Source organism: Gymnodraco acuticeps, unplaced genomic scaffold (assembly GCF_902827175.1).
Source record: "Gymnodraco acuticeps unplaced genomic scaffold, fGymAcu1.1, whole genome shotgun sequence".
Classification (NCBI taxonomy): Eukaryota; Metazoa; Chordata; class Actinopteri; order Perciformes; family Bathydraconidae; genus Gymnodraco; species Gymnodraco acuticeps.
Genome location: NW_022990010.1, coordinates 2,221,878 through 2,234,504, shown reverse-complemented (window position 1 = coordinate 2,234,504; position 12,627 = coordinate 2,221,878). Strand labels below are relative to the sequence as shown.

General features: G+C 40.4%; 1 protein-coding gene across 1 annotated transcript in view; it reads left to right on the top strand.

The window, feature by feature from the left end:
- nr5a2 (nuclear receptor subfamily 5, group A, member 2) overlaps positions 1-11,811 on the top strand; it is a 64,724-nt gene extending 52,913 nt beyond the window's left edge. Inside the window, 1 exon segment of the mRNA XM_034213119.1 lies at positions 9,840-11,811. Coding sequence (XP_034069010.1) covers positions 9,840-10,087 — 248 coding nt within the window. The 3' untranslated portion in view covers positions 10,088-11,811.
- The last annotated feature ends 816 nt before the right edge of the window (positions 11,812-12,627 follow it).

Here is a 12,627-nt window from a genome sequence, read left to right as displayed (position 1 = left end):
GCACACACTCACACACAGATGTAGTATATAAAGAAGTGACATATATAACACACATTAACCTAAGGATATTGTCAAAGAATATAGTGGTGTTGGCCTTTAAATGTATTGCTGGTCAAATGTTCAAAAATCCAAATACAATCAGATGAACCCCTAGCCTTACACATCCGACTTATCAATCATTTGTTAAGTTGTAAATGTGAATGGCTTCACTCCTTTAATCAATGTCTCAGTAGAAGCTACAGTATTGCTGCTGTAGTCGTTTCCTCAGCAAAGAGATATCTTTATGACTAGACATTTATGGCTGCTATCGCTCATGAAGTGTCATTAGTGTGACTCATTGCACAATCACTACTTTACGCAAAATGTAAAAGACAAAAGTGTGAAATGAACTCAGAGGGAAAAGCAAAAGAGGAGAGATAATGCACATTATTATTTTGATGATGATAATGATTATTATTATCGTTCTTGTTCTTATCATCTTATTTTAGAATAAAACTCTTAATTTGTAATTTCTCATTTCTGACTGACTTTACGCTTGCAAGAGTGTGAGCCTACACACAGGAAAAAATGCTGACATTTGAAGCAGAAGTAAAAATAATCCTGTACATTCACCTATGGTCCACAAATGCAGCTCAATGGCATCACAGTACTGCCTGGCATTCGGGCTGTCAGCCATTGTGTTCCTGTCTGAATGTGTACAGTGCAGAGGCATGTGTTCAAACTATGGTGGTGGTAAGCTATATGGTAGTCAGGTGGCTGCTATAAGATTATACACCCTCTTGCCTTTGCTCTTTGAACTTCTGTGTGTGCGTGCATGTCTTTGGACAATGTGGTTATGGGATACTTCTGGCAGGGCAGAGAACAGCAACGCTATAAGGTGATGTGTGTGTGCATGCTGTGGCATGTGTGTGCGTGTAACTAGAGACAGTGATTAAACGTTTGAGAGCACAGATGATCCAACAGGTGCTCTGGCTCGCTGTCTCTTGTTCTCCAGCCTTTCTCGCTCTCCCTCTATTTCTCTGCGTTGGGCCCCCACCCTCTCCGTGACCCCCCACTCCTAAACCATCACAGCTCCTTTCTTGTCAATGTGTTCTTGTCCTGAAGGATATTTTAAGCAACATAGCCTTGTGACTCCACTATCTTTCACACAAAGACAAACACATGTTAAGCATAGCTATTTCTTGTATTGCATTCAAAAAAAGAAAAATACATGGGGCAATGGAAACCTTAAGAGCTCCTGGCAAATGTTAGAAATACGGGTCAGGGAGACAACACATGTTGAAACACAAGAGGGCATTAATCACACAAGTTCTCTTTACACACGTATCAGAAAAATGTTTGTGTAATGTAAAGGAATATTCCTGGGCACTGCCAGACATTTGTCATGCCAGCTCTGGGCCTGTGCAAGTTGCCTCGGAGCATAAAGTTGTACTTTAGTGCCACCTGGCACTGATATCCATAGCCACTGTTGGCATGAAACTGTACGCCTGTAAAATCTCACAGAGCTCAGTGATGTCTGACACATGGACAGCACAATCAACAACATTTATGTAACACTTTACAGCTGCCCACACACAAAGATCTGATAAAATAAAAAATAAATAGTCAGCCATTATCAGACACAAACAATCTGTTATAAATTCCCAAAATATCTGACACATAGGCTTTTGTTAATCCCATGTTGTCTTCGTGGCACATGCAAGTGTTATTTTCTTCTAGTGAAAAAGTGTCCTCAAAATCTGCTCTAATTTACTTTTACTGTGAATTTGACTGTTAACATTTGACAGACAAAACATTTTTGAGAGGCAGTGTGCAAGCATGTCATCTCACATTAGCTCTTAGGTGAATGAGAGAACGGCCACTAGCATGTAGACTTTTGAATACATTAAACCACAATTTGCACTTTAGTTGACTCCAATAGTCACTTGTCAGGGGACCAAAATAACACACAGAACAAAGAAATTAGAGAAGGTGGGGGGGGGGGGGGGTCCACACTACCTGCTGGCTTCCATCATCAAATGAAAACGAAGCAAAAAAGGATGGAGTGAGTGAGGTAGATGTTAAACAAGAGAGGGCAGGAGAGGAGAGGAGTGTGAGAGAGGGAGGGAAAATGACGCTATGGATTAACTGTCCTTCATGCTGAAAATATACATCCCCAGGCGCTTGGCACTGAATTATTAATTCAAATTTGTCAGAGAAAGAATGAGAGAAATCTATTGACGGGGAGACGGGCCCTTTAATGGTCTCATTAAAGGGGAGGCTTCCCACACCAGGCACCTTCTGTACTGCTGCAGGAGTTTTCGGGGTGGTGGAGGGTTAGAGGGGGATACTTGACCCCCCAATGATTTTCTGTCACTTTATGATAAACAAGAAAGGTTGACATGCCCCTCCACTCCCCACAATTTCCCTGCACCACCAAACTAACCCTGTGTGTAATTAGCCAAGGGGTGCAAAAGTGCACTGAATGTAAACGAGGTTCACACACATGCATTGATAGAAGGAGACAGCAACAACACACACACATATTATATGCTGTGCCTGCTTCTACTGTTGCTGACAGGTTAAAATGCAGTGTGTGAGGGGGGTGGGTTTGGTAGTTTATACGAGCCATAAAAGTAACCTCACAGGTAGAAGCCAAAATAATAAAAATGGATGAGAATACTGTTTTTTTTTGGCATCGCTCCATTGAATACTTCCTCAAATTAGGTCATTGTCCATTAGATTTGAGCCTGTCAGTCAAGTGTTACCATCATTAGCTGCATGTTGCAATATGTCTGGGAGCTGTTTTGGTGAGAGGAGGTTAACTGTCTGTACAATCCAGATGGCATTAGCAAGGTGAGAGAGCAGGGACCTGTGGGTGCAACCCACTGTCGGAGGTCAGATAATTGAAAAGCATTTGGTGCAGCCTCTAGGGGGACTACAAGGGGCAATACGAAGTGTGGGGGAGACAAGAGAGACCACAGGTTCATTGCTGATTCAAATCTCTCAGTATCCCTCTGGCTAATGGATTTTCATAATGCTGAGACAATGGGATTTCCCCCCACAGCAAAATAATTTTTTTAGACCATTGAGTCTGCAGCTTGAAGAAATAAACAACAGCACATGGGGCGTGTTGACAAAAATATGTAAAGCTAAAGCACAGAAATACATTTAAAACAAATTCAACTATCAAACAGGCCAAACTTTTTTGGAGTGTTGTTTTGAGGCTGGTAAATAAATAGCAGTTTTCTATGCAAAAGAAACTGTTCACTGGGTTGTATCCAACATCAAAATATGCAGCCTTAGTTAATGTTAATTCTTGTTGCAAGTTAGGGTCATTATATAGCTGTTATATTATTAATATGTTGACTGATAACTGATTATAAATTGAAATAACTACTATTATAATATGTTAAAGTAAAAAAAAAGTTAAATAATACCCTTCTATGCACAAATGTCTGAACTATTCCTTTAATAATTGTTCCTACTTATATTGTCCTCCCTGGCTATGCTGATCTCCTAAAGCCCTCAAAGTCTATAACAACACAGACACAAATAGGACCAACTTATACAGGATGTAAATTTGTTTTCCCCTTCACCTCAGGATAAACCCTGAGCACCTTCTAGCCAGCATAGTCAATGAGAGAAGCTTGTCTGCTTCCTGCTACGAGCGCCTTTTCTATTGTTTATTTTATCGGACCTAAGGCACTTTTCCCTCCCTCACAATATTTCTCGATCTCTCTCCATCGTCCGCAGAGAACGCCGACCCGTCCTTGGGCGACAGAAACTGAACCACCGACTACCTCTTTAGCTTAACAACAATAGCAATTATGTCAGAGGAGGTTTGGAATTGACTTAATATATCCCCTACTGGACGGTGCCTATGTTATTCTCTTTTAAAGCTGCATGGCATTTGGCCCCTTGTGGCTAAAGGGAGGGTTTGATGAGTCGGCAGGCAAATTGAGCCTTCATGCTGTATTCTGACAAAAGCCCGTCCCCATTGGTCGGCAGTTTCCAGGCACTGTGAGATGGTTGATATTATGCATTGTTAGCGCAGAGGATATTTGGCCTCTGGACATTTGGCTCTAAGTTAGCTTGAGGCCATATAGCTACAGTATTACTCTACCGGTGAAATAAAGGGTCAATTTTCAAGATGAGGGGTCACTGTTTGGGGCTTAATGAGGCCTTAGTCAACTGAATAAGCAGTTATTGAGTGTAAAGGATACCTCCTAAGATCCTTTCTATTAATTAAATAAGAAAAAAAGAGATACATATTAGCTATTGCCAATTGGTGCTTGATAGGCTCAAATATATTTGTCCACTTTAGGGTATAGATTGTGGTTGCTATCATGTTGTTGCTAAACATTTAAATAGGGAAAATTGCCGATGCATAAATCAGTGGATATTACGTTGGAACCAATTGACAACAAGTGAAATGAATTCTTCTTCCATGAAAACAATAATTATAAAAAAGAATGAAAAAGAATGTGGAGGAGGTGGTTTGTTGTAATTCCTAGCCTAATCCCATTTCATACCCTGAAGGCAAGAATATAGTCCAACCAAAGTGCCTGTTGGCTGGTCCAACACCATCAGAAACCTGCCTTTGAGTTTAGCCATTTGGACAATAACGAACACTTTTGCCAACTCAATACTGTAGTTTTTTTTCCAAATGTATCCCTACTGCAACACTTAAACAGTCATGTTTTGTAGCATTTAGCAGTGTGTCTGTCGTTTACGCTTTTTTTACAGAGATTGAAAGTCAGCTGATGCATGCTCCTCCTGTGATAGAATTGTCACTGTATGATGCTTGTTACCCTTGAAGCATTTGGCGTATCAAGTCTCAAAGAACCCCCATTAAATGTTAAGGAGCACATAAGTCTAGTTTACCATGCTGTGTTTTCACTCGCCTCAAATGTGGAAACGTCGTATCTGAGAAAGGGAATTCCCCAAATGGGACTTGGATAAAAACAAGGAAGCTGAGAGCTCCGGGGAGAAGGGAAACTTGTTTGCTGGCATACATAGATAGATGAAGGAAGCTGTACAGGAAACACACTTCCTGGTGAAATGCTGTCAATGGAGTATTGATGGGAGAGCATGTGTGTGTTTATGTATGTTATGGCTTGTGGTGTGAGGGTAAAATAGGTAGTAAGGAGGTTCATTTTCTCCAAACAAAAACAAAGCCCAGCGGTGCACCGAAACTCAGATAATAGCCTATAGTGATACTGTTAACCAGGCGACCATTGCCCCTTGCCCTGTGAACCTTGTTTGCTTTGATAACCCTTGCAGACTGTTTTTTAACACCACACTCATATACAAACACACAGCCTCATTCTCCCAGTGCACACATCATTCCACATGTTGCTTATTGTGGGCAGTCCTTAGTCCTCACTTTGTCCCAACAACCCACCCAGATTCAAAGGTTATTGGGTTCTCTTCTTTCAACGCCCCTGTCTCTGATTGGAGCCGAGCTTCAAAACAGATTAATAATAAATAAAGTAGCAGTTGACAATGTTGACTTGATAACATCAAGAAGGGGGCAATAAAGAGGACTTGGCCGGGACATGGGTTCAATGCCTCGCTCTTTGAAGTACCGCTGCAGTAGTAAAATGTGCTTCAACTTTGATAGGCTTGTGTAAACGCCTGTGAAGGTCCCTATTGGTAGACCAGGAGCCTCTAATTCCCGCCTATACAGGAAGTGAGCGGTTTGTCTTCCACTCACGTTTAATTGGTAAAGTTTACTGACAGCACTTGACTTAATAACCATTTATGAACCAAGAGTTTTATGTATTGTTTTTGGGGCAGGCAGGAAACACATGTTGTGAAGTTTGAAAGGCACGATGACTTGACAGCATGTGACTGAGAGGTTTATTGATTGGGGCACTAAGATTGTACTGTGAGAGGCCTTGGTGTTATTTTGCCATGTCTAACTGTTGACCTTATAGAAGTGTCTTATTATGAAGAGGGGGTTAGGGACCAAAACACCCTGACTGAACACATTTTGGTCTTCACCAAAGTTTTTTGAGGCGATTGAAATTTAACAAATAAAGCTTAACTCTTAGCCTCTTCCGTATTTTATGCTTCTGTTTTAAACATTTTGGCTTATATCATGATGTATAGAAGGGTCAGGTGTTACCCAGCTAGGATCTATTAACAGGCGGACTTACTGTATATTGCAGTATTTCTCTACCTCTACCACTTTAGCTTCTAAAAGCCACAATCCAAGTAAGGCCTGCTTGCTTTTGCACAGAATGGTAAACTCTGACAAAAAGCCATGTTTCTGATCAAAGGTTACTAGTGTGCTGCCTGTTAAGCATCATTGATATGAGAAAGAGGCAATGGAGCGAATATTTGCTTGAGTGAATTTGCAGCGTGTCTAAATGGTGTGTGTGTGTGTGTATGTGTGTGTGTGTGTGTGTGTGTGTGTGTGTGTGTGTGTGTATGTGTGTGTGTGTGTGTGTGTGTGTGTGTGTGTGTGTGTGTGTGTGTGTGTGTGTGTGTGTGTGTGTGGGTGCATCTGTGTGTCCCTGGAGCAAGTGGATTGAAAGGGGCGGTGAAAGCACATGCGGACACACACACACACACCCACAGCACATAGCAAATCTAGTCTAATTAAAAAGCACAGCAGTGATTTCAGGGGCTCTGTTATAGAGAGACTGAGTGTGGTGTGTGTGTGTGTGTGTGTGTGTGTGTGTGTGTGTGTGTGTGTGTGTGTGTGTGTGTGTGTGTGTGTGTCTGTGTGTGTGTGTGTGTGTGTGTGTCTGTGTGTGTGTGTGTGTGTGCGCATACTTTTGCATTAGGTCGCTGGCTTCAGCATGATCGGCCGTCAAATGGAACAATGTATTCCACGGGACCTCAGGGTGTCCATTTAAGTATTCAGATGCGGTGCAGCAACGAACTGTGGCTGTTTTATGTGAAACAAAAGTTGATAATTAGTCCCATAGTGACTAAACAATGAGATGGAGAGAGAAATAATGAAAGGGGGGGGCATTGGAGGAAGAGGAGGGAGCGCTTAACACACTTAATGCTCCGACCTGACACTGGGAATCATTGATCAATTGTTTATTTTAAGTTCCCCCTAACCCCTTACCCCTACTTAACAATCCTTCTCCTGGCTTTGAATCATAGGTAATTGTTTTCTGATTAGCAGCAACATTAAAAAAAGATTTCTCATCAACCTGATATTTTTCAGTTTTTACAAACAGGAGCACATATCAAACTATTGTTATTTGTGCTTTTTCACTTCCTTTTTTGGAGTCCCTTGTTCATTATTTTTTCAAAAGGGGCTCTGGCAATAATTAGCAATTAAAATGCTGTCTTTTTGCCACACTTTCCCCTAATTAGCTTGACAGAGACATGGGTACTAATTCTCTCTAGTCCTTCCCCCCAATATCCGCCCATAGACCCAACAAACTACCCTCCACATGCCTAAACACTCATGCAGACACACAAACACAGAAATAAAATCAGAGGAACCATGGCAACACCTCCCAATGTTTTTGCTCTGGGCTCACCTTGTCATGTTAGTGCAGAATTAACTAAATCAAACTCAGAAGAGGTTAACACGACATAATAGATTCTTTAGCAGCATGACATGTTCGTTCTGAATTTCATCCTTTTAATGTGGCAACATGTATTCTGCCAACCAACATATATGGTATTTCATTAAGTCCTATATTAGTCAGCATCTGGCTTGAGCCTAACTGTGGAGTTGTCTTTTGTAATTTTTTTTGTATTTTGGGTTAAAACAACCTTGCAAAAATCAAAAAGGTACACATATTGGAGTATGTTCTATTGATTTCAGTTTAGACTAAATTGACTTTTAGAGAGACTTTGAGTTTTTCCCGACCAGAATGTTATTCTGTGTAGTGTGGAGAAAGCACTGAAACGGCATTTAGAAAATACAATTGACAGGAAATATAGCTCACTAGATAGTGTAATGAATAAAATATAACAAATTGAAAAATTGGAGGTGCGAGGAAGTGCAGCTGATGGTTGTGGACTCACCAACTATCACGATGTAAAAAAAAAAAAGATTCTCAGCAACTCCTTTTTATTCCATTGCTTTGCTTTGATAAAAACAAGTCTGTTGTTTTTCTTGTTGACCTGCGTAGGCTGTCTTGGTGTCAAAGCCTAAAGCCCACAGTGGTTAGCTTATGTAAGGCTATATCGATGCTTCTCGGAGGTGTCGTTGGTTTGAAAGCCGGTTCAGGAGTCTGATAGGGGGTCAGACAGCTGACTAGCAGCAGGAAAAGCACATGTCATGTTTGTTTGGTGCCTCTTTTGTCACAAGCCGTGCCCCCTCCCCCCTTTCCTGCCCTCCTCTTGGCCTTATTTAGCCCCCCTGCCGTGTCACCCAGAGGTCAGGGTGAGCATGCACACGCTACACACCACCTCACACATACACAGGCAACACAAGCACGCACAGACACACACACATACAGATTGTAATAGCATGGAAGAGTGCATCATAGATGGAAGTGCCTTGAAGGATCTGCTTCTCATTCTCTAGACCTCATTAGCTGCTGATTTATCTCCCCCTCCTCCCTCCTAATGCTCTAGGTGGGTGGATGGGGTATGTGTGAGTGTGGGAAGGGGGTACTGTGTGAGAAATAGTATGTGTATTTCAATGGATTAGTGTTTGAGCTTCTGTGAGAGAAAGGCAGAGATTTGGCGTGAAAGATGGTGTATTTTAGTGTGCGGCAGTTGGTGTGTTGGTCCAGAGGTGTCAACTAAACACACAGACTCTGTCTTTCTACATTAGCTCACTGTGAGCACACTCAACCTGGGGTCAAGCAGATTAATAAAAGATCACACACACACACTCAAACTGAGCTGCTATCTGATTAGATATTCTGCCGCCCTGCACTTCATAATCATGACAAGTACACACAGCGCTCAGGCCCACCATTATCCATTTAGCACATTTTGCTCTTGTCTTGCAATAATCTGCTCAAACCCCAAGTGAGCTTATTATTGTCAAGGAAAAGTGTTTATAGCTACGCGTAAGGGTAGGATTTTGGAAAGATGCAAAATGTATTTTGCACGTGGAATTAATAGTGAAAAAAGGACTTCCCACCAATATGAGTTTATGGGCTCTAAATGTAACCTGCAGTTTAAGTGATTACTGTTTTTAAGATCAATGCTTATTATTTTTCCACAAATAATTAAAACGCATTCTGTTTTGTTATGATATAAAAGGATGGTTAAGGCGTTAGGTTAAGGAGCAGCTCTGGTGCTAATATGACTGTAACTGTGCCCTACATAATTCATTGACTCCTAGGGAATGAATCTCTCGGGATGAGGTTTGCCTTTACCTGGTTCCCTCTACATCGTCGTCTCAAGAGACGATTCAGAGAATAATAAAAGAGAAGGGGGACTTCGTCATGCAGTGCATGATAAAGTCCTCTTTAGAGTTATACAAAAAATTAGTGAAGTGACAAAGATTGGAACCTTTTTGTCTTTTAAATATGAACCATGATAATAATAATACATCATATTTATAGCGCATCATGGATCATTCATTTGTTTCCTTGAGGATACGGTGGTAACATTTGAGTTATAGATCCTGCCATAAAAAAATCTGAGATAATTTGAGACATTAAAAGTGAGCAGGAACACTTGGCCTTAATATACTGTAGGACTAGATGTGCTCATACTCTAACCATACTGATAGTACTGTACTGTGGGCACATTATGCCTTCAATTCATTCAGCTGCTGTGACACTTTTGGAATTTGTAATTATTTGCCATTATGTTAAGGCTTCATTATTATGTGTTATTGCTTTCTTCTTATAATCAAACAGCACCCACAGATTGATTAAGTGTCATCCAATCGAACCATTTTCTCGTTCTTTTGATAGATGTCAAGAACCTGGAGAACTTTCACCTCGTGGAGAGTGTCCAGGAGCAGGTCAACGCAGCGCTGCTGGACTACGTCATGTGTAACTATCCGCAACAAACAGACAAGTTTGGCCAGCTGCTCCTCCGGCTGCCAGAGATCCGAGCCATCAGCCTGCAGGCCGAAGAATACCTTTACTACAAACACCTGAACGGGGACGTGCCCTGCAACAACCTGCTCATTGAAATGCTTCATGCCAAGAGAGCTTAGGAGAGGACTGCACTACCCATAATGCAGCTGTGCAAACATCTTGAGTTCTGCTGCTGCACACAAACTCCAAATAACTGAAACTCCATCTCAAAGTTGTGATGACCTGGAGGATGGAGAGCAGAGACTCATAGCAACTCTTGTTTATATAAAGCTCATTTAGATTATCAAGTTACAACTTGGAGTACAGATCTGGACAAACACTTATTCACAGAGACAAATAATGTGTACACACTAACAGTATATGGATCCATTTATTCTATTAAAAAAAGTCTGAAAGAAGAGCCTCTTCTCCTCAACTACAAAGACAATATTAAAAGTAAGAAGAGAAAAACACTTGAAACAAACATGGCTCAAGATGGGATCCTTTTGTCTGCACGAGCACACAATATCAAAACTGGCAGGTTGAAACTTAAGAATGAACAACCCTTAAATGTTTTGGCACTGGTGCTACGACAGGAACCTGAGAAACACCACCCATCTTCAGACGGACAGCTTTGTGACTAGAGCGGTGGCTTTTTTGGTCGATGATCCTCCGGATGCTCTCTCACTGAAACCAGCTTTTAGCTGTTGGTACTGTAAAGACGAACGGACAGCCAGTCAACCAGGCCAAAGACTCTAACTTACTCTCACATCTGTTTTTCAAACTCACAAAAGATGCCTGCCATGGCAGCTTGATCTGACTGAGAGGGAAGAACTGAAAGAAAAAAAAAAGTCTAAAAAAGAAACAGTCTTTATTGAACAAAATGATAGATAGGCCAATAAGAAGAAAAAATATGAGTTTTCTTTCTCTTGTAATGGAAGTCATTTGCTCCTCATGGTCATATTGTCGTACCTGTTTCTTATTCCACCTCCCTGAATCATCTTAAACTATGTACCTCAGAAAGACCAGTGTTAAATTAATTCAATTAGTGATGTAAGCTGAAAAAAGTGTATTTATAGCCCCTTTTTCCTGCAAAAAACACCCTCTCTTTTGAGTATTTCATTACAACTGGAACAAAACAAAGTGTGATTCTTGAGACGGAGAAGGATCGACCCTGCCTTTCTCCGGAAAGACCAAAGCCTGCTGCAAAACAGGAGGAAATTACAAAAACCTTAATAATCAGTATTATAATGGGGAAAAAATTGTGATGTCACAGTTATGTGAGTCTTGCCTTATTTCATTACCATGCTAGCTAACCGTGCAGATGTGAATGAAAATATGTACAAATATGTATATAAAGTATTAATGTAAACATTAAAAAAAGAATAATTCAACAGGTGTTTACATTCATGTGGTCATATGGGAGAGAACTGTGATGAAGCATAAATTGCAAAGCAATGATTTCCTAAAAAATGAAATCAACAAAATGAAAAAAATATCCTCTGGTTCGCTTTCTTTGGTGTGTGTACAGTGTTTATTTGTTATTTGTTTTGAGCAGTACTTAAATTATGTCGTGAGACACTAAAATCAAGAAGGAATCACACTTAAGATATTAATTTCTATCTGTGTCTGCTGGCATTTCAACTTTGTTTTTTTTAAGCATTGCTGTATAAGGGTTTTGTTTCACTTACAACCTTTTTTGTAGATGTCCTCTCCTTTTTTATTTACAGTGCTTTTACCTTTTTAATGTACAGTATGTCACTGGTTACGCTTAATAATGAAGATAATTTATTGCGTGTCTGGGTTTCCATCTTTGTGTTACATGGCGTGAGGTGTCCATGCCAGAATAAATTTGTTTTCTGTAGCATGTTCTCATTTTGTTTCCATATTTAGTTCAGAGATGCAGGTCTGGAGCTAAATAGTGGGCTTTAAAAAACTAAAGAAATCACCATTTTTTTGTTGTCCTTTAAATGTTAATGCAAGTCAAACACATGGAAAAGGATATTGCATTCAAGACAGTAGGTGTGAAAGATGTTGGAAGTTTTTTTCCTCAATCTGCATCAATGTTTTTTCCGGTTTGCTCTTATACCAAAGACGGCATCTTTCCCCCTTGGAGCTGTGACTTCTAGTACTGTGTCGAAAATGGCTTTCTTTTCTTAAAAAGTGGCACCCTAAAGTATTTTCATGTGGAACTTTTCACATGTACTGTTGTTGTTACTGTTTTTTCAAAATGTCCCAACGCTTACCTCCCACAAAGACTTATGGTTATTTGTTTACCTGTCAACATCTTATAAATTAGGCCGTAGAACAATCTGAAGTCTTTCAATGGCATGTTTATTGTACAGAAAATGTACTTAAAATCCCATGTTATTAAGCAAACTGCTCTTGATCTATTTTCTGACACCCTCATCAGACAATCTTTTCATCAACAACTTTCTCAAAACCTGTGTTGATGTTCTGCAGCTGCTTTAAATGTGCTTTACATACATACAGGTGAGCTCTACACCACATGCAGGCAAATAAGACATGCACATTAATTTGGTCAACGCTCCATTCGCAACAGCAGGCTTTTTCTAAATCAAATTTAGTAAAAGTAAAAAAATATACGCATTTTGTCAGAAGGTATCTATGTTAAAGTTTGCTTTACAACAGACCAGTCTGTAACTTAAGATTAACTCTT